The 23498-nt window shown below is 52.4% G+C and overlaps 7 protein-coding genes across 7 annotated transcripts; 4 read left to right on the top strand and 3 right to left on the bottom strand.

Moving 5' to 3' along the window:
• Nucleotides 1–987: 987 nt before the first annotated feature.
• Nucleotides 988–2512, bottom strand: PC9H_002986 (uncharacterized protein; the record flags this gene model as incomplete). Its single annotated transcript, XM_036772586.1, has 7 exons — nucleotides 988–1147; nucleotides 1199–1218; nucleotides 1281–1475; nucleotides 1529–1647; nucleotides 1703–2192; nucleotides 2254–2316; nucleotides 2372–2512. 7 exons carry the CDS (start codon nucleotides 2510–2512, stop codon nucleotides 988–990), a joined length of 1188 nt encoding a protein of 395 aa, XP_036634059.1.
• Nucleotides 2513–3370: 858 nt separating this feature from the next.
• Nucleotides 3371–5250, bottom strand: PC9H_002987 (uncharacterized protein; the record flags this gene model as incomplete). Its single annotated transcript, XM_036772587.1, has 7 exons — nucleotides 3371–3490; nucleotides 3544–3878; nucleotides 3943–4044; nucleotides 4114–4248; nucleotides 4298–4394; nucleotides 4450–4823; nucleotides 4875–5250. The coding sequence occupies 7 exons, from the start codon at nucleotides 5248–5250 to the stop codon at nucleotides 3371–3373; spliced, it is 1539 nt and encodes a 512-aa protein (XP_036634060.1).
• A 1573-nt stretch (nucleotides 5251–6823) lies between these two features.
• PC9H_002988 (uncharacterized protein) lies at nucleotides 6824–7297 on the top strand (the record flags this gene model as incomplete). Its single annotated transcript, XM_036772588.1, has 2 exons — nucleotides 6824–7009; nucleotides 7088–7297. The coding sequence occupies 2 exons, from the start codon at nucleotides 6824–6826 to the stop codon at nucleotides 7295–7297; spliced, it is 396 nt and encodes a 131-aa protein (XP_036634061.1).
• A 1069-nt stretch (nucleotides 7298–8366) lies between these two features.
• PC9H_002989 (uncharacterized protein) lies at nucleotides 8367–9234 on the top strand (the record flags this gene model as incomplete). The annotated part of the gene is made up of 2 exons (XM_036772589.1): nucleotides 8367–8937; nucleotides 9029–9234. The coding sequence occupies 2 exons, from the start codon at nucleotides 8367–8369 to the stop codon at nucleotides 9232–9234; spliced, it is 777 nt and encodes a 258-aa protein (XP_036634062.1).
• A 400-nt stretch (nucleotides 9235–9634) lies between these two features.
• MNS1_1 (mannosyl-oligosaccharide alpha-1,2-mannosidase) lies at nucleotides 9635–12314 on the bottom strand (the record flags this gene model as incomplete). The annotated part of the gene is made up of 17 exons (XM_036772590.1): nucleotides 9635–9685; nucleotides 9737–9756; nucleotides 9816–9876; nucleotides 9948–10179; nucleotides 10236–10331; nucleotides 10382–10585; nucleotides 10638–10750; nucleotides 10798–10824; nucleotides 10875–10893; nucleotides 10947–11021; nucleotides 11074–11132; nucleotides 11186–11524; nucleotides 11574–11779; nucleotides 11833–11851; nucleotides 11903–12052; nucleotides 12105–12188; nucleotides 12240–12314. 17 exons carry the CDS (start codon nucleotides 12312–12314, stop codon nucleotides 9635–9637), a joined length of 1830 nt encoding a protein of 609 aa, XP_036634063.1.
• Nucleotides 12315–14067: 1753 nt separating this feature from the next.
• Nucleotides 14068–18826, top strand: PC9H_002991 (uncharacterized protein; the record flags this gene model as incomplete). The annotated part of the gene is made up of 6 exons (XM_036772591.1): nucleotides 14068–14258; nucleotides 14323–14378; nucleotides 14608–14774; nucleotides 14831–14880; nucleotides 14957–17972; nucleotides 18023–18826. The coding sequence occupies 6 exons, from the start codon at nucleotides 14068–14070 to the stop codon at nucleotides 18824–18826; spliced, it is 4284 nt and encodes a 1427-aa protein (XP_036634064.1).
• Nucleotides 18827–19895: 1069 nt separating this feature from the next.
• Nucleotides 19896–21509, top strand: PC9H_002992 (uncharacterized protein; the record flags this gene model as incomplete). Its single annotated transcript, XM_036772592.1, has 3 exons — nucleotides 19896–19941; nucleotides 20019–20914; nucleotides 20970–21509. The coding sequence occupies 3 exons, from the start codon at nucleotides 19896–19898 to the stop codon at nucleotides 21507–21509; spliced, it is 1482 nt and encodes a 493-aa protein (XP_036634065.1).
• Nucleotides 21510–23498: the final 1989 nt, after the last annotated feature.

The following is a 23498-nucleotide window of genomic DNA, read 5'->3' on the forward strand; positions in this document are numbered from 1 at the left end:
TCGTCTCATATCCGATAGGCCCTTCGACTACGATATTTAGCGCCTTTATTAGAGGCCTGGTCAGTCCCTTACCTCCTACTTACTCGGCCCAGAAGGTAGACCATTGGTGGACCATGGCAGGTCTCGCATTACTTTGCTATTCTAGTTGATTGGCGAATGGTGCATTGAATCTTCGAAGCCCTTGACAGGATTGCAATTGAAGTTGTTGGTCATAGATCATGACCCTGGAAGGTCGTTGCTCCTATGTCACCACCGCCACGAGGTATAATATCGCCGACACCTAGATGATGGTCATGTTGAATGATATCGCCATATTATCAAGGCTTTCATCATCTGTTCTATTTATGTATTGAAAGCGGCATCCCCGGGCTGGGATGATGAACGGGTCGCGTTCTCGGGAAGGTCGTCTTAGAGTGGTGTTTCTAGCGGTAAGGGTTAGAGGAAAAGACAAGTGGTCTGGATTTTACCGAGCAACGTCTTACCACATATGATGATACGAACAGAAAGCATCGACAATAGGATCGTGAGTCGTCCTTCGAGCAGCCCGTCTGGGCATCCAATTGATCTGCTGACGATATCAGTCACCATCACCAATGAACCGGTGGAAAAGTTTACGTCTACCAAGTAACCCCTAAGGCCTAAGGCCTGAGGCTTTGCTCGTCGAGTCGCGGAGAAAGAACGACTGGAACCGCAGCGGGGCTGGAGCTCCCACCGTCACTTTCGTCAAAAGCCGCACCAAGTTCGAGACTGCTCCGAACGCGTTGGACGTCCTCGTCGTCTATGGCGACACTCACATCATCATCGTGCCAAGGTTAGTTACTTCGATTGTAGGAATGATCTCGACGTTGGGTTCGTAGGCGAATACAGCACCAGAGCTATCTTTAAGAAGCACAGGATGACTCGGGGGTGGCATTGTAAAGGTGCTTGCGGCAAGGATATGAGCGAAATAGTGATAATCGTTGTTGACGTGTGAAATATACTGTATGCTCATGTCCACCGTTCAACGTCCTCCGTAGTAGGGCCAGCAGGGTCGTCAGACGCAGCGAGATTACATTGATGGAACACGCGGACTTGATCTGCGTTGAGTGTACCGACGGCGGTGTGTATGACACCTCGGTTGTGAAATAGCATCAAATCCTTGTCTTTCCTACATTCGTTCAATCGCGGGTTCAAGACAGCAACGGACGAAAGTCCTCACCAATCATGGGGGTATATCAACTAGGTCGCTCGATAATTAGCCCGCCGAAGTAGATTCTAGCGATTTAAACGAGGCAACGGACCTCTGGTGCAATGCCTGGACGCTGCATCTTATGTAGCAAATCACGGATTTCTTTGAGATCTTTCAGGTGTGCTCCGTCTGCATACAAGGCACCTTCATGCTTGCTGCCTTCCGGCAAAGGGTCTACGAGTAATTCAGCGATAGCGCACGGATGCACTTGTAAGTGAAGCTCGCTGGTGCCAGGATTCTTCCACAACTATACGGGAAATGATGAGCGTCTCAGTGGTAACAAACGTGCTTAAGGATTACCATCGGGTAAACTTTTTGTTTAGATTCCTCCCAGGGAGGGAGTTCGCTGAGAGGTAGCTCAAGGCCCTCAGATTCTATACCAAGACCCGTCGGTGATGCTCGAGCGCGCGACATCCAAACTGTGGCGAGCGTGAGGACGGTCGCTTTTGCGATGGTCAATAGAAAGAAACTAACCGAATGGATGCGGAGCGTAAATCGCTCTAGATCGCACAGCAAGACTCTTCAGTTCCGGGGACAAGATGTCAAACATAGTCTTTCCCGAAACGAATGCAGTGGTCGCGAGTGGGGCGGATAGTTCATCGCCCGTGCCATCATCATACCGTACAACCTGATGCTCTCCTTTGGGTACCCTAACTCCGTACAAAGTGGTAACCTTCGGCGGGGCGTATTCGTAGAGCGCCGCGTCCATGTGCCAGCGATAGAAGCGAGTGAATCCTTTATCGCTATCCTCTTGCGATATGTGTGTAGCGTGAAACGTCGAATGGTTGGGATGTTTAGGCGCAACTTCAGGGATGCCTTCGTGGCCGTAAATTGATCCATTGCCTACTAGCTGAACCTGAGGCACTCTAGGGAACGATTTGATGACGGAACGGAGGATGGATTGTTTGGAATCATCAACTTTGTTGTTTCCGTGGCCGTAGGTTTCAGCTTCGGGGTCGAATGCCTGTAGCACGAGAGTAGTGAGTCGACGAGAAGTAGGGATTTAGGTGCAGCATATATCGCACCTTGGTGAGGGAGTATTGTTCCTCCAGCGTTAGTTCGACATCGCGGAAAGGCAAAACACCATACTATAGCAAGGAACCGTCAACCTCCTCGCGGCTATTCTGAGTAAGGAGCAGTTACCTTGTACAGGGCCCCCTCAACCTGCTTGAACTCTTCTGGGGAAAGCGCCCCCAAGTAGACTCCCTTGACTTCCCTTCCGAAGTCTTTGAGGATGATTGGATCGGCCGACGCTGGCAACGGTAGCGGAACTAGTTCTATCATCGCTCTCCCTTCAAGTTCCAAGCACCAATACCTCGTGGGGAACTACAGCGCAGTAGCAGCACACACGCTTGCCTCGGAGTCCAAGTACATCATACATCACGCTGGTCCTCAGGTCCTCATAAACCGAAATTGGAAGCAGCTAGAAGCAGCCCTCCCAGTCTCACGCCTACGCTCCACAACCGTAAACTAACGAGACCGCCACCGGAACTTAATCTACGTACTGGCATCTCAGTCGCCTCTGCGAACATAATGAGGAAGGGTGCTGGGGAAGACCCCCAAAAAATCAAGAGATTTACGCACCCGCCAGCTATCTGCTCCTGAGGATCGCTTCACAGGCGCCTCTGAGAGCGTAATCGGTAATTAGCCAGAAGACTTCATAGAAAAGATAGAAGACCCACACACCTTAATCAGCCGTTCACCAGCCATCCGCTTCTTCAGATAATGAAACATCCGCGAGATGTCATGGAACAAAAATATGGGCAACAGTATTCCCATCACCGGGAGGGAGATGATCCAGAAGCTATAATTAAGGTCACGTCATGAGGAGGATGAAGTCCTCCGGGGGACATACACAAGGTCGCTGTGATTCCGTAATGACCACATGAAGTCGAAATTCATGCCCTGAAGACGATCGTTACTGGTCAGAATACAACGGACTATGCATGCTGAATCGGATAAATGTACGTACGAAATATCCCGTCAGAAGAGTCAGGGGGAGAAATATGATTGTCGCCACCGTCAACCGCCGCCTTGAATAAACTATTGGTGGCATATCTATAGAAAAACTTAACACTCACATGGTCTCGTTCATTTCATACGATGCCATCTTCAAGCATAAAACACTGGTCAATCAACCATTCATTTCCGAAGTAGAGGAAAGGCACATGCATTGAAAGCGTAGTTGATGAGATTCTCAGATATCCCCGCAAACATGTCGAGGCTGGTCAGAACGAACTCCATATGGTCATAAACATCTGCCTAGTAAGATATGTGAGCCCAATGGAGAGTCTGAATAAGAGAGTATTACATACCAAGTAAGTCTTCGCCTTATAACTCATATAACCCTCTACCCGAACCGATTTATGGTGTGGCATTTGCAAGTTATGGACCGAATGTGTCTGCCATTCAGCTTTGTGCGAGTCTTCAGAGCCGTGCCGCGAAAGTGCTGGAGTGTCATGACCATTAGACGGTGAATACAAGCCCGGGCTAGGGAGAGGAAACGTCGCCTGCGGACGCAGCGAGCCGGCACTCATGTCGGCAAGCGCGATACATCGATCTAAATCGTATCTGCGCAGCCCGTAGATAACGGTTTTGATGGGGTCCAAGGTGCGTTTGTGGAGGATGAGGTCGCCGGATAGGATGTGCACTGCATGGTGAATATGACGTGTTAGCTTGACTAGATTCATAGAATTGTGGTCTGGGGCACGTACGGCTGCGAACGGTGTTCATAGTGGGCTTCAGCAGTATCTCGTTCTCAATCTGGTGTATCTTGTCCTGATACGCGTCGATGACTTCCAGTACCCGATCCACAACTTCCCGTCATTAAGGCATCATTAGCAATAGTTGGGAACGGCGAACGACTGTTGCAAGTTCAAACGCACCCAAGTCAAGGATACTCTCGACGAGAAGACTAGCGTCGTTCGACGTCCTGAGAACCGAATCATCCTGGTGAAGACGCGCTGTTATTGGTTGTGTAAAGTCCAAGTTTGGGGTAGGGTGCATAGTGATGACAGTGCCTGTGTGTCTGTCAGATAACGGAATCACCCAGAAGGAAGCCGTACGTACCATCACGAGAAAGGAACATGTACAGCGGAGCGACCTTAACATTCACGCGATCCCCCCGTTTAAGGGCTTGTAGTTTCAATAGCCGACGTTGCCGCGCCTGCAACAGAGGCGTTAATGTCGTTGATAGACTATCCAAAAGTTTGCCATCTAACCGCGTCGCGGAATCCCGTCAAGCCAGAGAACTTGTGCTTGAGGTCGCGCGGGCTCAAGTACGATCGTCGATTCTCGACATCCCCCCGACGACGGGTCAAGAAGCTGAATCTCGAGGGCTTCTCGGCGTCTTTTGGGTTGTCTTCAGTTGTATAGTCCAAGTTGAATGACGATGAAGAGACAGGGATGGGTGAGGCGGTTCGTGGAAAGGCTACGTTGTCGGGTAGAGCTGAGATATCCGCATCGTGCTCGTCGGTATCGCTAGCGAGAGAGTGGCATAGAATGCGCAGAAACAGGTGGTTCTGATAGTAGTCCGCTTTCGAGTGATTGTGACCCTGTTCCTGCAGCACGTCCTCAAGCGCCAGGGAGTGCAGATCTACTCGATAAATTCAGAGACACGCGCCGGCGCGCATGGACTATCACGTACCATACGCCACGGCCACAGAGCTCAGCACATCCCAACTCAAGCCCCCGATATTGATCCACCTCACCGTAGTCCACGGCTCCCGCGCGAACCGCGTCTTGTCCCGCAGCGCGTGGATGAACCCTGCATTGTCGTATACCGAGCTCGTTATCTTCTCGTTCGAGTAGTCGACGACCTCGATTTGCGAGGCCTGTTTGATGTGCCCGTACTCGGCGAATGCGGAGTCGCGTCGCGGGTTGATGCCTGGTTCAGCTCCAGCGCCGGCGTGGGTGTATGTGGCGTTCGAATACGTCCGACGACGGGGCCTCGAATGAGGCGAAGGCTCACTCTTCGATGCGACGAAGGGATCTGGGCGACGGGCACTGCCTTCGCTGCTCATAGCTGTTGCTGGTAAAGAGAGTGCATTATCAATTAGGCGCTGGTGGCACGCCGCCAGTGGAGAACGATCGGAGTTGCGTGAACTTCCGACCCGGCTGTCCACCGATCTCTCAACAACATAACATTAGCGCCCCCAGTCCCGATGAGGTAGACCCCCCAAATTCTCGATGATCATTGTCAGGTACCAATACATCGAGGACGAGGACGAAGACGGTACCACCAGCCAGCGCCCCTCGCACTTCCTCTAGCGCCTCCAAGAGCTCGTCCGCGAACGCATGCCCGCCTCCGCCACCCCCACACAGGTGCACGAGCAGACAACATACCGCCTCCAATGCGCCTTCGAGTCCGCCGAAGCGCACCTCTGCATGTTCACGCGCACGCTCGCGTACAACGCCACGCTCCTCGACCGCGCGTGAGTGGATGAGCAGCAGTCACATTGGAACAAGATCCATCAGGATGTGAAGAAGGAGACGCGGGTGAGCTTTATCGTGCCGCGTTTGCGCCTCAGGTGGCGCGCGCTGCAGGAGATTGAGACGGGGGTGCCGATCGAGGTGCTGGGGTTGACGTGCCACGCATGCGAGCAGCCGGCGGGGAAGCTGATTTGCAACTTGTACGTCCTCGTTTCTCTCTGCTATGCTTAGTCTTCCATGATAATCACCTCAATACTTCAGCTCCAAATCCGTGTAATATTGTGGGGAAGCATTCCCCGTCCCAGAATGGCTCCCCCACAAATCTGTCTGCAAACTTTCCAAACGCCTGCGCACGCACACCCTTGCTGACAAAAATTTCGGTGCATAAATAATACAACGGTCCAGCCCCCGCCGACTGAAGCGTACATACCTCGCATCGGCACAGTATTCTTCTTTCACGTTAACTCCAAATGCCACATCCAATTATGAGGAGACTTTGTTACTGAATAGGGAATGGGAATAGACTGGGCTCTAGGGGGGCTTGATGGGCTGATAGGAGGATGTCCGATTGTCTCCCCTCACTAGGGCTTAACTTACCTCCTGGTTCCTTCGATCGCTTCTACTTCAGTTGCTGAGCAACGTTCCTCGATAAACGTTCAACATCGATCAACAGCCGGCGCGCTTCCAGGAAGCTTCGCGCGAAGAAACTAGCGATGTCGCAGGCACAGAGCCTAAGAGAATATACCCCCGATGGCCGTCGTAATCATGAACGGGGACGCATTGAGGGTGCGATATTTTACTTCCGCAATTCACCCAATAGCGGAGTTCTCGCCCTCTCCGCAGAATCGGCGAGGTACCAACACCGAGAAACAACACAAGTAAAAGTCGTACAAGGTAGTAAGCGGGCAGGAACAAGTAACAAGTCTGTCAATGTCCTTACGCATAAGGTCTGCCCAGGTCAATCAGAAGGGGGGGACCACGCGTTCGTGCTTCAAGGGAGTTCAATGGGCTGGGGTATAAAATGTGGGTGTATTCTGCGAATGTGAAACGCTCCAAGGTCGAGACCAAAGCCCTATAGACATCCATACCATCAAGCACAACTAGGTAAGCGCCTCGTTATTTGTTCGCAATGATACGCCGTGATTGACAAACTCTGCTGCAGCGATGTCTGAGGATGAACGGGACGATACGATCATCTGGTTGCGACATGTCGGTGTCGACAAAAAAGAGGTGTACACCATACTCAACAAGGGCTGCAAGGAGAGCTTGGACTTCAGCTACGGAGAAACCGGCGTTAAAGCGCTTGCACAGTGGTTTCAAGCCGTCGGTGGGGGCCTGATGGCTTGGGAAGTGAGTACCACCCACTGCGTCCGAGCATATCCTATGCTGACGAGTACGTATACATGGAATTTCGATGAAACTTGACAGACGATGAAACATTACATCGAAGACGACAAGTTCATAGAAGGCGGCGTCGATTTCGAACGCTTCATGGGGCTGTTTCTGAGGAATATTGCACCTAAGGGGGACATCATTTTCCATGCTAGCGAAGCCGGGAAGACTTGCCTGCGGGATTGCATGACCGAGCTCGGGGCATTCCTTGAGAACAAAATGAAGTATCCGACTACGGAAGAGTAAAGGAATAGGGGAGCGAGTACCTGATGTGAGCGCAGTAATATGCAGCCGAAGTCATTCATTTCCACTGGTCGACTATAGGCAGTCGCTGGAGAAGCACATTGGCTGAATGGTGCTGTGGCGACTATCACTAACTAGTCCCCCTCCTACCGTGTTGCCTGTTAAGATACTTTGTCTTACATAGCGAAGTACAACACACATACAATCTACAACGATATAACATACTAGTGCTCCATGTTCCGAATGTGAACCTCGCCGTGATAAGTAACAGAAATGTCGGATTTGCTATCAGGCGAGAAAGCAATCGACCACAACTCCTCATTGAGATCATACACATCCAGTACTTCACCGGAGGATGCGTCCCATAGGCGAACTGTCCCGTCAGCAGACCCTGAGGCAATACGTCTTTGGTCAGGAATTCCAAAACCGAGGGGAATAGGGGAGAGTATAGGGAAATAGGAGTATATTCTTGATGTAAGCGCGGTGATGAATCCGAAGTCTCCCTTTCACCCCGTGGATGGCGAAGCACGTTGGCTGACTGGTGCTGTGGCGACTGTCGCTGTCCTCCCTAGGTTGTTAACTGTAATCTATGTTTAGCGCCCACAGCTGTCTCACCGATCCGTCCTGTTAGTCGGGCATTGTCATCTTCCAGTCACTGCGCACTGTATATACTATATTCCCTTTCATTGGGCAACGGTGGGCAAATGGGTGCTTCTCCGGAGTATCTGGAGCGTAAGAACGTTCCAGCGCCGTTAAAGAGCACCTCAAACGTGTGAGGACCTTCAAAATCGCATCAAAGTCCTCATATAGCCGACCAATTACGGGCAGTTCTGCTACAACGTCGGGGCTGGGACATCTCAACGGAGGACCGCCACGAGCCGCCACGGTCCCTGACCAGACCTTATCCGCTTCCCCCAATTGGTTCTCCATTCTTGTGTCATCAGCTTGACTCTGGTCCCTGCCTTATCAGGCTCGCCCATATAGCAGTCTCACATCATTATCCCTACTGACTCATATTAGACCATATCACTCTTCTCTCTTCACAACCTCAACTTGCTTCAGACCATTCATCATGTCGACTCTCGGAAACATCACCCTCTCCTCTTCCGCTTCCACCCCCAACGTGGTTGAACGTTCACCTGCTGAGGCTGCTGACCAGACCCTGTCCACCTCAACCGCGTCGCTGTCGTTCTACGCGGCCAGCTTGAACATGAAAGACCGTCGGGCCTATGAGCGGGAACGACAGCGTTCTAAGAAGACCGCAGAGCTCGTAAAGAACCGCGCGCTGAAGGAGCAGACACCCAGCCCTCCTGGAACACTCAGCGCGCCGCTCAGAGCTCTGTGGGCGCGTACGGTCTCAGGGAGACAACGCGAACACCCTCACGCCCAGCACGCCCAGCACGCCCAACCACAGGACTCGTCGACATGCGCACCATTCGCTGACAACGCTCCCAAGAGGGGCTTGTCATCGCTGTTCACAGCTGTGGATGATGACATGGTTACCGTGGACTCCCCCGGAGCACATCCGTCGCGTCCTCTATCTCCTCTACGCTCTGGCCGTAGCTCACCCAAACCTGAAGTGGCGCTTGTGGATCTCATCAACACGACATCCCGAGTGCCTCGGAAGTCACGGAAAGGCAAAGGTATGTTCTCTCCATCCGCATTTGCTCCACGACCCCCCACCCCATGCATTCGTCATTTCCCAAGTTCCGGGCTGATATATCCTTGTTGTAGATGGAGATTTCGAGTTCGTACCGCCTGTTCGCTCCGTCATAGCTTTGGACGACAGTGACGCCCGAGAGCTGGGCGACGACACGGCGCTCAATGAGCCTTGGGAGCATGTCTATTCGTCGGCAGGCGGGGATGGAGACTTGGAGCCTGAGGTCGACTCGGGTCCTTACAAGGTCCCATCCTACGCAGCCGTTCTGGCGACTAAGTGACACCGCAGCAACATCAGGGACTCTATACCCGTTTCTTCTTCCTTTCTTCTTGCCATCCTTGCATAACATCCCAGCCCGGAGCACCGTCGTCTTGCAGTAACGACTCTTCATAGATGAACTGCAACCATTCTCTTGGGACCATAAACCAAAGACTTCGCATATCTGTAAACCTATACACCATATCCCCCGTTAATGATTCCCCACGTATGCCTTCGCATTCACGTTTTGGTTACGAGCTTGTACTACCACTCCCACCTTCGTTTATACCTCTATAGAACCATGAAACTCAGTAAAGCCAACAGATGAACATTTACCCTCCGTCTGCCAATACAATATAGCATATTTAATATATAGTCGCACCTGGCTAGATGTCTGATAAATATGAGGTGAGCTTGATGCATCAGGAGAATCCCGTTGGGATTGTGGGATTGAAGATGGGTAAAGGGTGAGCCTGGTACCGTATCAGCAACGGAATGGCACGGAGATGAATATCAACACTGACCTCGGTGTTGAAGACATATTCTATATCCAGAAATCGAGTCAACTTCACACGCATAAATGGATGAATGGGACAGGCTCACTGTCGAGCGGCAGAATACTATCATCGGAGAATATCAAATATAGATACTTCAACGTCTCGCTCTACGAAATTTCCCGAGACGGCTAGAGTCAGCCCACGCCCATCGATAGAATAAGGAGGCTATGACGCGCACCAGGAAGAACGTCTCCATCTTATCTTCCTGCCGCGAGTTCAACTCATCCACATTCATGATGCTCGCGTAACCGCCGGTGTCGACTTTGCAGTGTTTATCTATCGCTTGGAAGATAGACCAAGCGGAGTCGCGGTAGCGCGGGTCCCCAGTGAGGCGATATGCTATGAACAGTGATTCAACAGTTTCCGGGCGTAGGATATAACGCGCATCGAATGCCGCCTCCTCTCCGGGTCTGACGGGTGGATATAAGTGGGTGATAGATGGCTGCATTCAATAAAGGGGGCGTACCGAGCACCTTTGATGTACCAATCCTCCGGTGCAAACTCTTGACCGTCCATTCCATCACTGGGGATGCGGAAATGCACCATTTCGGGAGCCAGCCCACTGTAAACACCGTTGAGTGACCGAAGTAAAGTACACGGCACTGCACTTACGTAGCGGTATCGTGAGTGCGCATACAAGTCTTGATAAGCTCAACTCCGGTTTTCCAATCTCTCCAACCCGTCAGTGTCAATTCGTCCGGCTTCGGAGGAATCGACACTGGCTGGACCAGGGCACCGGTGGTGGTGGCTCCCAGCATAAGGGAACCACCAAGGAAACAGACAAGGTGATCTTGTTTCGGTGTCAGACGCCAGGAACTCAAAGGATGACCTTAGTTAGGTCACAACCGTGGAATTGAAGTCCACATACACTTCGCCTTCATGGTTTTGTTCAGGAATAAGTTCGGAGGTGTAAAGAAGACCGGTTTTGTAACTCTTTTGGACAAGGTGATTGTGAATTGCTTGCATGGAATCGTCATACATCTGTTGAAAATTAAGAATGAAGCTAGCTGATGATGAAGAGATCTTACATCACGGTATACGAGCTCAGTTCGATTCTATATGTAGAGTAAGCCGGCGAATGAGAAAGAACGTGGCGAGGACATACGGTCTGTAGATACTGTTTACTGCGTGACGAATAAGCTGCGTTTCATTCGATCGTACATAGTACATCACGCACAGAAGATATTCATAGAACGAGTCTCCTCGAGAACCAAGGCGGATCGCAGAGGTGACGAATTGACCCGCATCTTGGCTAGTCCGTATGTCAGACCACGACTACTTGCCTGTGAGCGAACATGACAGACCTCATGAAGATCGATGCGAGGCCATGGGGCAATCGCGCAGTCTTAATGACTGACATGACCTACGCCGAAGCTGCCTTGGTATACTCTAATTGCATACAACACGAGTACGCACCTTCTCGGCTCTCTTCCAATATATATCATCTCCCGTGATTTCGCTTAGCTGCCTGAACTCTAGTTGGAGTGTTCCAGCCTCAGCCGTGCTGATTAAATCGGGGAACTCGGTATTCGGGGCGCCACGCTGCTGAGCAAGGTTGATTTGGGATGTCGGGAGACCAGAAGGAGTGTCGAAAACAGGTAGCATGAGGTTAGCTAGTTCGATAGCTTTGTCGAGGTAGAGACGATCGGGATGAGGGAACGTGGGTGCTAGGCTGCGCCAAGAAGGCGATGAGTGGGGAAGATAGGATGAGAGGTGAAATGCGGAGAGAAGGCCGCCCAAGACGCGAATGGTGGTCTAGACAACATTAATCAGTCAGGTTCAGCAACGAAGGCACTATATCTACTTCGAACGTATTGAAATTTGCATCACGATCGAAGGATAGCTTGGTGTCGACCCAGCGACGGGCACGAGAATATTCATCGGTCAACCCCATTATAAGCATGGTATCCAGAGAATCAATGACAGTGTAACCGATACCACCTGCAGCAGTGAGGTTGGTACCCTTCATGCTTATGGGGTGGTATTCATCGTCGCCCATTGCGTCTCGTTCTTTTCGTCCATTGCGTTAGTTGCGTTCTGGTGATGAGAATGCGACTCCATACCGTATGCCGACCAAGCGTGCTGAAATAGACTGAATGAGACCAAAGCAGTATGAAGCATGATTCAACGCACTCTAAATGCATTAACGACTGCCTGACGCTTGTCCTCATCAACTTGGAACTGAACAAAATCATCGGAGCTAGGCGTGGCGTCCCAGTGGTCAGACGAGCCTATCCACTCATCCAGAACGAGTTTTGCAGAGTCATAAATGATCGAAAAATTCTGTCAGAATAAGATAAGCCTCCGGCATGGTGAATTTGGGATGAATACTCACAAAGTACGACAATAACCCTATTCCAATGAACGCGAGGGTATACATGAGTTTGGCGCTGCCATGGGTATCCGTTCTGCGCGCATCCTAATCACAAATATGAGCCTGATATAGTCAAAAGATCAAGTGTAGCGGCACCTGATGCTGCGCAGACGAGCTCTCTGAAGGAGAGGCATCTTTCTTGCGCTTTCGTAGCCCAGCAGTCTGCGACATAGATGAAAGTTGATGGAAGAGAAATATGAGAACCCTAACCCTAATGTAGGGGCTTAACCCGTCAAAGTCCCGATTCACCTAAGTATCATATCGCGACAGCCATTTGGATGGATGGTAGTCAGATGAACTGCAAATTTTGATACACGCGTAAAATCTGAGAGGTGTAAATACAGAAACTCAATGTGGTCGCGCTTGGGAAACTAGTAGAAACTCACTCATCACTACCGAAGAGCGATGCGGAGCCTGAGTTTGTTTCGCCTTTATCTTTGTGACTGTTGAAGAGCTTGGACCATGCTTGAAAATGAAGCACCGCTCGGACAATGTTCGCTGAACAGGAGTGAGTCCTAGAGTTATATTGCAATATGTATAGGCCACATGTGCTTTGAGCTTCGGAATGCGTTGCATAGACTGACTACATATGAGAACTCATTGTTCTGCTTTACAGATACCAGGAGATCAGTTTGAATGTCTGAAGATGCATACTTGCGTCTCTCTTGCTTTGGTCGAAGCTATCTGAGGGTAATACGACCACTTGAGTGCCAATCCACATTGATCACATTGATCAGATGCTACTGATACACGTCAAAAACCGTTAATAGGAGGAACCGGTGTTGCCTGACGCTGGGCGATGCAGTAGTCGGAACCTACGCTCAGGCAAAGTGCACTTGCTATCATTGCCACGAAATCGGTGCGTCCAGTAAGTCTACTCACCACTATGTGTGGGCGGAGGAAACGGAGAGGCATGTGTCAGCTTGGTTGGAGACCCAGACCATGATTGTACGTCAGATTCTAGAGGAGGCGGGGTATCAGCTGGGTTCAATTGCGACAGAGTTTGGATTCACGACTCACATCAAGAGGATAAAGATACTGATGTAGGAAGCTCGAGTTTGGGGGTTGGGCATCCTCAGTCTCTCCTTTTATATCGGCAGAAAAGAACACAGCGGAATGGACATTCAGCTCGGATTGTCTATCACCGCAGAAACGAAAAGCTGCTAGAAATCCGTCCGCAAGCACGATGTATTGCGCCAATTAGTGGACCGGCGTTAGTAGAACTCTTAGGAAAGCAACGAAAGCGGTCGCCGTCATATCCGAAACTTCCATATTCTCGAAGGGAGGCGGGCGCTATGGTCTAATATCTGTGTTTGATCATGAATTGTCTAAGGTGCGGGCTCCATTGACCAAACCCCGAACTCTCCAGACGTTGTTCTGAATCCATATGTCCTGGACGTCTCACTTCGCCGGAACCGTCTCTTCTACAAGCTGGTAAGTAATTGGTGTTCCCGTTGTAGAGGGTGTCGGACTAACAGACGTACAAGCTGCACCTGTGCGAATTGTTCTGACTTCAAGGATCACTGTCGAACACATTGTTGATTAACACTTGCGGCAGGCGGTCCACTGCCTGTCAAGGTGATAAAGTTGACAGTGCATTGAATAAGTTAATGGCCGATGAATTGTGGGATTTCTTGATTGTTCACCGATCCCCTTTCTTTGCCCCTGGGCTTCATGGCCGACGTTGTCGACGTAGGGGCAATCGTCCGAGTCTGGTGCTTTTTTAAGTAGGTAGTGGGAGCTGCACTGGAGTATGTCCGGCTATGTAACAGGCGGCTCCGCACTTACCCAATGGCACCTCGCGTATCACTTCTTCCGCGAGCAAAGGAATGCGACCTATAATAAGCCTGGGGGTTTTCCATCTGACAAGGGTGAGATACGCCCTGAAGATCCTGGAGGCGGGATTCCTCCGAGCTGGGAGTGAATGCTGGCTTCTGTCTCCACATACCCCGCTTGCAAATTACCACAAGACCCGCTTTATATAGCACCGCGTACACGCGTCGAGAACCAGTTGGAAACAGGACGGGCCAGATCAGCGCCATGTTGGAATCAACGGCGCGTTCAAGGAGTGATGGTGAGTAAAAACCATCGAGTGATGAGATATCCACCGCGAGCGTGAATTCTGGCACCAAATCCGAGGGGGTCCATGTTCTGATGTCCTCGTTGACTCGGCATTGAGCATTACGCTTGGACCCTTGCTCGACGCCAACCCTGACCGGGACTACGGGGGCGAAGGTATGTCGGTGGCGCCACAACTCGGTCGAGGTGCATCGGTCGGCATGGCCCCCCCTCGCCATTGGCTGAAGCAGTTGAAACCTGGAACAAGGTGTCATCTGTCAAACGAATGATTTCTGGATCTCGGTTGTTGGTGAGAGACGATGCTTGCTAGAGGGGCTGTTGTTGTATACTTTCTCTTGTAAGCTTGTAGTTTTTTTGTAGAGTTTTGGTAGAATATCCACTGTAGAAACCACCGTCGACGTTGTCCTAGAGAGAGAACATTTTTTGTTTCGAACTTCGTGCAGGAGCTGGTCGCGCGGGGTGCACGTGCAATCAGGGACAAACAAGCCGGATTCTCGCCTTTTCGAATTTCGCCATCCTCCTCCCTCATCGTTCCCTCCACCGACGGTCTTGGTGAGTAGCCTGCTGTTCTCGACATTGCTTGAGACGATCTTGAACTTCGTCCAAAGTTTCAGGACGATTTGCTCGTCCCACACGCCCATCATGACACTCCTTGGAGGTTTGTTTTCGAAGAAATCAAAGCCCCGGTCGCCAGGTGCCTCGACGCACGCCGGAACGCCTTCTTCTCTCTACAGTTCAGCTGCGTCTGAGCTGGCGTCGTCTCATTCAAGCGCATCGGTCTCGCCGACAACAGAGTACGTTACCACAGACAAATCCTTACCCTCCAGTCCCAACGGAAAGCACGCTTTGCCTAGGAGCGTGTACCCGAGTGCAGCAGCATCCTCAAGCAAGCTGCGGCTTCCATTCAGCCGCAAAAAGACAGCGTCGAATGGGTCGCTGGCGGTGTCGCAGTACGAGGAATCGATGTCGCCCCCTCGGCCGTCATACGCTTCGCGAACGAGCACGGCTGCGTCGTCTGACACGGAGACGTCTACGATTGAGCGTCGGCATTTACGACCGCCGCCGTCTCGATCAGCCATCTTCGCGGCGTATGGCGGTGACCCGCGGGCGGCGCAGCAATCGACGCGATCACTACCAGACGAACGCAGAGCGAAGCCCCAGCCACCGTCACCCCCACTGCCGCCAGTACCGCAGAAACGATCATTATTCGGGTGGTACAAATCACAACCAAAGTCTACGAACGCGAGTCCCACTGCGACATCGGCAGAGGAATCGTTCAACCTCAAGTCTTTCCGCCACGTTCGACCGGGGTCACCCACGCACTCTAATATATCGACTGCTTCTATCTCTAACCTTCCGCCCCCACGGCCACGGCCACGGGGGACAAGCACAGCATCGGATTCTTCGCAGCGGATATCTGTTGCGGCGTTTCGCGAGGCGCAAGCTCGGCGTAGTCAAGCTGGGTCGCCTGCTCCTCCCGACCTACGATCTGCTAGCCCCCAAGCACCCCCTCTAGTCGGAAGCAAAAGCTACGGCGGGATAGAGAGTAACAGAAGCAGCTCAAACCTCTCACACTATTATCCGTCTTCGCAGCCCTCGCAGAATAATAGACTAACGCCCCGGAGGTCGTCTGTGTTCGCAGACGATTCGGATAGCACGGCGACGTCATCCGAGGAAGAAGAGTCAGATGATGGGGAGGTGCGGGATCGACGAGCCAAAGGTGCGGCTGGGGTTGGCCGCCGACGGACTGCTACACACCGCGGGGGCTCTGATAGGCCAGCTGCTGGGAAAGCTCGAGCCACGCGCTCGGAAATGGGACACAGTAGCGCATGGGCCGGAGATAAGACCAGTGGTAACTTGCCGGTTCCTCGTCTGCCGTCCTCGACACAACTCCAGCAGTCTCAGCAATCGCGGCAACGTGCCAGTGTATCGACGAGTGCGTCGATGCCCAATGCTGCGGCCAAACGTGCGAGCCTTCTGGCTGGCAACATTGCCCTAGCTGCTCCGGGTAAGAATCATGCCATCCTGCCTGCTTTTGTCGCTAACTCGCCGTGCTCTGCTGTTCTAGCTGTGAGCTCCCGACATGTCCGAGACTCTTCTGTGCACACAATCTCTGCCAGCAGAGCAGCGCCGTCCACAGCGCGTTCTGACACGGATTCCGACACGGATTCCGATTCTGACAATGCACCGCTGGCCTCGTTGGTGCCACCGCGCAGGCCTGGAAGCGCCATGTCCAGCGCTTCTGGGTCGAGGACCAACCTAAGTCGGCCTCATACCCCTGTCAGCCGGCCCGCGCCCCTCATTGACATCAAGTCACTTACCACAAAGAAGCCTGATGCAGCCTTCACTGCTCCCAAAGCGAAGGCAAACGACGAGGCCTTTACCGTTGGCCCTACCTTGATCTCGTCCCGCAGCTCGACCAGCCCGAATCTGAGAAAAGAGCGTGATGGGCCGTCCCCTCCTGCCAGCTTTATCCTTCCGCCACTGGAGCTTGACGATCATTCATCGCGCTTCGTGTCATCGCCCACGTCCATGATCTCATCCGTTAGCGCTGTGACGGCTTCCACCTCGTCCACGAGCAAGCCCAATACGGGACGCTCGGACACCGCTTCGAGCGAGAGGCTGTTCCCTCGCCGCATGGAGTCGCGGGAGAGCAATACCTCGCGGCAGGAAAGTGGCAACGAATCAGTTACCAGTCGACTGGGAAAGTCGGACACGAACACAAGCCCTACTATCCAGGAAAGGCGAAGAGAAGGGCTGTCGGATCGTCTTACGAAGGTCGTGCAGCAGGCTGCGCCTACTTCGACTACTCCGTCGATTTCCGCGCCATTTAAGGCTTCCACGCCCCCGCAACCTCAGCGCCACTCCCGGCGTGCATCATTCGATGTTGCGCAGCTCGGTGAAAACGAGGGCGATTACTTTTCAAGTGGCGGCAGCACCGGCATCCGCCTGGTCGGAGGCGTAGGTAATGCTAATGCTAATGCGCCCGTAGATAGCGGCGAGGAAAAGGAAAAAGGAAAGGAATCGAAGGAAGAACGAATAGCGCCTATTGTTATTAAACAACGTGTTCCGCCGTCATCGTTTGCTGTTACCTCACGCCCCCAGCATCAGAATGCAGGCTCTCTGGATACGACACGGCAGCGGAGCAGCACGCTCTTGCCATCGAATTCCCCTGCTCCGTTCTCAACGAATAAGGCTGCTGCAGTACCTCCATCGAGTTCTAGTTCTAGCTCCGGGAACACCTACAACTCCAATTCTTCTACGTCTAATCCGAACAACCATAACTCTTCTGGACGCAACAGTCCGTTGACACCGCCAGCCGCCCGGCCGAGAAGCTCGACTATGATGCCGCTAATGGCAGGCTCGCCTAATGTTTCCATATTTCCGATGCCTACGAAACCGTTTGCGAAGCGAACTGAGAGCCCTGCGAGCTCGACAGGTGACTCGAGCAGTGGGCGTGCACCGCTTACGCCCAGGGATGGCAGTGAGGTGGGAAGTTCGAATACCACTACTACTAGTCGCAACGGAGGAAGGAAGGAGGAGTGGGGGTCAGGTGTTAGTGGGCTCGGGCTCAACGGGGGCAAAGGCCATATGAAGCGGCAGAGTGTTACGTTTGAAGATCAGAGCGAGGTCGGTGGGAAGACTGGGAAGGGTGGGAAGAATGGGAAGGAGAAGTCGTCCGAGTCGCCCCCCAATGAGGAGCAGCGCAGGAAGGAGCGCAGGCGGAGCGAGGCGAAAGCTGCTATCGAGGTATGTTTGATCGTAGAAGTGAGTTGGCGGTAACTGACGTCCCCTGATAGCTCGGCAATGTCATTAATGGCCGTGGTCCGATCGTGGACGATGACGAAGACGACGATCAGCCTATCAATCAGGTATACGGCGCTCGTATGGGCATGAACCCTATGATGCCTGGGGGAATGCCCATGGGCATGGGAGGATTGCCGAATGGCTCTCCGGGGTGGAATAACAGCTGGCAGCAAGGTCAACTAATGCCCGGGCAGTTCATGCCTCCGCCGCCCACAGATCCTACGTTCTTGGTAGCCCATCAGCAAGCCATGATGTACGCGAAGCAGGCCTATCAGATGGCCGTGGCTCAGCAGGCAATGGCGGCGGCCGCCGACGAGTGGGAGAGGAGTTCGAATATCGGAGGCTTTGGGAGCGGTGGGAGCGTGTATGGCGGAAGCATGTATGGCGGATCGCCTTCTCTGCCTTCCATGGGCATGGGAATGGGTGGGTGGGGAAGTGGGATGATGTTCCCGCCCGGGCCTCGATCGATGTATGGCGGCGCGGCGCAGAGTGAGTATGGAGGGGGGATGGGAGGCGGCGGTGGGGGCTGGGGATCGAAAAGCGTGTACGGCGAATCATTTGGGCCGTCGAATACCAGGGAAAACAACCGGACGAGTCGGGGTAATTTGCTGCAAATGAAGCAGGGGTACGGACAGCAGCGTGACAGTACCTACTCGACAACGGCGAACCAACAGCAATCTAGTGCGACTCCACGTGGATCGTCACGCCCACGTACGACGAGCACGCCGGCCAGTCCTGCGCGGGCACCCGGCATGCGCAAGGCGCCCCCACCTTCGAGCTGGAAAGCGAGCGGTTGAAATTCGACGTATGTGATCTCGGACATTCGTCTGCATGTCTTCCGAGGGGCAGCCATCGGGTGTGGCTCATTCCATGTGGCTCCTCCGCGCCGCGAACGTTTAGACAATGACTGCACCGTCTGCTGGATTGTGCATCGGCCTGGTCAGTTTCTATGATCTTTAATCACACACTCGTTTGCATTTCTTGAACTTCCTACTCATGCGGACGCTATGTGAATTCAATTATTATCTTCCTTTCTTCAATCCTTACGGTAGAAATTCAATCATTCCTCTTGCACGGGATAAACACTATCAGTTATTAATCTCCCCGTCATTGTATACTTGTGCTGCACTCATTTCTCTACTATGATACCTCACCCATCTTTTGATCTTTTAGTGGCCCAGCATTCCTTTGCGTAGTATTATATAGAACCGAAAGCCAACATTGTACCATCTCTGATACGACGCACTTATCAGATGTTGAAACGTAGGGCCATGCTGGGTGCGCCACTACCTGGCAGCAGCGCCACCAGCGAGTGACCGACCAAGCCCGGCCGAATCTGGTCCCTTATCGAGCGGCGTTGCTTGCTTGCATCCTTGAATGGTTTGGTTCCGCCAAATCAGATTCCGCCCTGCGTGAACCCTGGATTCAAGCCGTGAGGCGAGTAATTACTGTTCTGCACTTCCTATGAGCTCTATTAACCCACTCTCTTATTGTTATAGTGGATGAAATTAAATCTTGCAGGCGCAACGAGGCTGGAGTTTGTGCTCACTGTACGGTGCTTCGAGAACGCTGAAAATTTCTGCGAAAGCACTCACGTCAGATGCTCACGGTATGTCTCTTGGAACGGCTATTATTACCGATCCAGACTGATGCCATGAAGACAGCGTGGTGGGTCCAGCTTGCCATTCGTGGATGGGACTGTATCAGGAACACCGGCCCTCTTGAAGTGAGCCTTGATTGGGGCAATGTCCCGATTATAAAGTCCTGAAGGGATTATCCCACCTCGTGTTCCCCCTCTGCGATACCTTGTCCCCCAAAGTCCCTACCCTCCCTAAGACGCCCACAATCTGCATCGTGCACTTCACAATGCCTGCTGAAAGAACTAGAGGATCGAGGCGCAGTGATGCCGATGGTGAGTTCGATCGATTGTGGGCCTTCACATACGGTGATTGACGATGGTATGATGTTGCGTTGGGTCGAACCTTACAGGCAGCCAGCTGGTGTGGACGTTGCCTATGATCGAGCCGGCGCCTGCCACTGGAATTACATTCGCTACCAACATCACTCCCGGTACCTTCAATGACCCGCCGCCTCTCGTTGATGCACCCCCCTTCCACTACGGCGAGGCAATCCTCTTCCCGCCCCCCGATGAGGCCAATGCTGCTCGTCGCTCTGGACATACCAAGAAGAAACCAGAGAACCACATCCCCCGACCTCCCAACGCGTTCATCCTCTTCCGATCCTCCTTCATCAAGTCCCAGCACGTCTCGACAGAGGTCGAGACCAACCACAGCACCCTTTCCAAGATTATCGGCCTCACCTGGCAAAACTTGCCCGATGAGGAGCGCCAGGTCTGGCACGCAAAGGCAAAGGCTGCTCTTGATGAGCACAAGCGCAAGTTCCCTCAGTACACGTTTAAACCGTTACATAGTAAGTCTAAAGGGGGGACAGAGAAACGGAAAGTGCGAGAAGTGGGGCCGAAGGACCTGAAGCGGTGTGCAAAGATAGCGGAATTACTCGTTGAGGGCAAGAAAGGACACGAACTCGACGTCGCCATCCAGGAATTTGATAAAACCCACGTCCCGGAGGTCATCACAAGGTTCGAAGCCCCCATTACCGCGAAGGCCTACCGACGCTCGAGTTCTGCACCAATCCCAGAGAGCGCGGAACCCCAGCCATTCCTTTCTTCCTCGCCAGCGCTCAAACGCAAGAGTAGGGCTGCGAGCACCCAGCCTAGCCGAAACCCATCTCCTTCGCCTGTGTCGTCTGTACAGACACCGAGTTTGCAGGCCGCCACCATCACCCAACCCTGCAATTCCGCACAGTTCTTTGGCGAAGAGAGTTTCGGATCGTTTGGTTTCCCTCCAAGGGAAGACTCTCCCTTCGTAAGTCCCCACCTAACGCCCCGTTCCCATATGCTAATCCCGGGTTTTCTCGCAGGACTTCAACACTTTCTCATTCGACAATACTTCCTCGCCGTCGCCGGCGTTTGAATGCGATCCGCTGGCTCCTCCTCCCTGCAGTGCGCCCGCCGGACTTCACATGTTCACACTTCCCCCACTTGACAACTCACCGGCGTCTACGGGCTCTAGCAGCAAAGGGAGAGGCCTTTCGATCGACATGTCCTTCCTATCGTCAAGCTTGGTTTCTACACCCAGCTGCCCTTCCCCCTCATTCTCCGCATCCTCGAATGAGTGCAGCACCCCTGGCACGCCATCATTTGACCGCGGTTCTCCTGTCTACATGCCTAGTACGCCCCACTACTCCGGGAATACCCATCTCAACCTCGCTATGTTCGACCCGCCGAAGCTCTCCCAGTCTTTTGACGAGCAATCGCTGACCAAATCTCTGGAGGCATTCCACGAGTACCAACAGACCGGCGCCCCCTTCTTCGAGCAATGCAATCCCACATACGGCTACGACCAGGTAATCAACTTCGGGTATACATCATTCGACAGCGTACCGCAATATACCGTCTGAACACCTACATTCACCCTCGTTCCTTGTCATTCGCTTGACACCCCTCCCTCCTTTATTCTTCTCTTTTTCGCTCCTCCTCAGGCACTTAATGGCCTTGCGGACAAAACTCGTTGGCTCACGGAACACGAATTCAAACCCCTCAAGCTATTTATCTGTGTCCTCCTACTGTATTACTAGCTCTCTCTCCTCTCTCTCGCTCCTCGTTTATTGCTTAATTTCATTTTCGCAGTCGAGCCGTGTGCGTACTCCCCAATTAGCGGGGTCGTACTCTTCCTTTCCGTCCCTCCCACCTTCTTCCCACCCACCAACAACCTCGACCTCGTGTCCACGAACGTACGTATTTGTCCTTCCCTCGACACTATCACCTCTTTGCCCCATTTCCTATTGCGACTCCCACCTCCTTATCTCCGCGCCCGAAACCAACCCTTATCATTATTCATTGTATATACTCTTTATCCCATTCATCGTCTTCGTTCATGATTATCTGATCCAGATTATATTTTGTGCTGTATACGCATATGCGCTTGATCGTGCTATGCCCGGAGGAATCTTGTACATAGAATGTCTGTTGTGCTGTCGTCTAGAGAACCCTACATCATCTCCGAAGGAAAAGGACAACGGATTCTAGGATGTTGGTTGACGTTGCTGTTGTTGCTGATTCCATAATGTATCATAGTAGTTTTCCCTACAGTTCTAGCCTTTCGTCCGTCCAATTACATTGAACGACTCCTCATGATATGATGATCATTATCTTCTTTTTTTCATGATGAACCGAATTGCTGTGACCAGCTGACCGTCTGGGAAAGAAAAAATAAATCGATATAAGAGCAGCGCCCACAATTTAAGACCGGATTTACGACATGGGTTTTCCATGGAATGTCTAGAAGAATGCTCGCTCGGTATATTGCTTTACGTACCGTGACGGGACGTCTCCTCTCGGGCATTGAAAAACGTTCGACGTCGGTTCTGGGCTTGATTTGTGGCAAACAAGGGTCCCTCCCATATTGCTTCTAAAGCCAAGCTTCAAGCTCGAGTCAAGCTGCACTATCAGAGTTATCCGCTCAATGGAGTTCGTGGTAGTGATGATAAGCATTGAGTATATTGCTGCTAGTAGGTCCCAGTCATCCATTACCAGAGCGGGGCCTCCGTCAATTGCGATTACGAGCCCACTGGAGACTTCGGTGATATGAGAACGCCTGGTATCCATATCCGGATAGATGAGGTGTTGTTAAATTCTCATCTGCTAGGTGCAGGGACGACGACAAGGGGTAAGGAACTGTAAGGTTCTGTCGGAGCAGCGAGAAAGCGGACGTTCAGGCCGGCACGGAGGTGGTGCCGGATCACACCTTCCACGAAGATAAGACCTATCAAATACAACAGCAAAGACGAATGCCTTGGAGTTTAAGTTGATTGTTAGCCTGGTGGTAAGCAAACCCATCGGCAAACACGAGAGCTACTGCTGGGGCGCTATTGATGTTACCTTATTAGTCGGCCTGGGTAGTGGCCTTTAAACTTCCTTGACGTATACCGGCGGCGTGTAAATGGGAGAAGGTCCACGCGGTTAAAGAAGCTTGATGCTGCGAATGTGAGCGAATGGCGTGGTAGACCATGTGCTTCGGGATGTGCAGCGGATATACTCAACCTTACGGCCAAACTTTGGGCGTAGGGCTCGGGGGATCAGGTGGGAGACTTGTGGGACACGGTATGCGAACATTAGGTTGTGGAGAGGTAAGAAGCACGACGATGAGAACACCCGCTCGTTGGGTTTAACCGGATTTTTTGAGCAACCCCATCTATCAAGTGAAAATACTCAGTGATACGTACCCATGCTGTACTGAATTCGTGGAGTTTGGGCCGCGGTCAGCTGTGTATTCATGAATGTATTTCGAGACAAGTGCTCACCATGTTGAGATGAATGAAAGCCCCCACGCTAAGAAGCCCGACAGTCCGTTATCTCGCTCGCACCATCGTTAATGGCCGCACGCGGCG

This window comes from Pleurotus ostreatus (assembly GCF_014466165.1).
Source record: "Pleurotus ostreatus strain PC9 chromosome Unknown scaffold_2, whole genome shotgun sequence".
NCBI lineage: Eukaryota > Fungi > Basidiomycota > Agaricomycetes > Agaricales > Pleurotaceae > Pleurotus > Pleurotus ostreatus.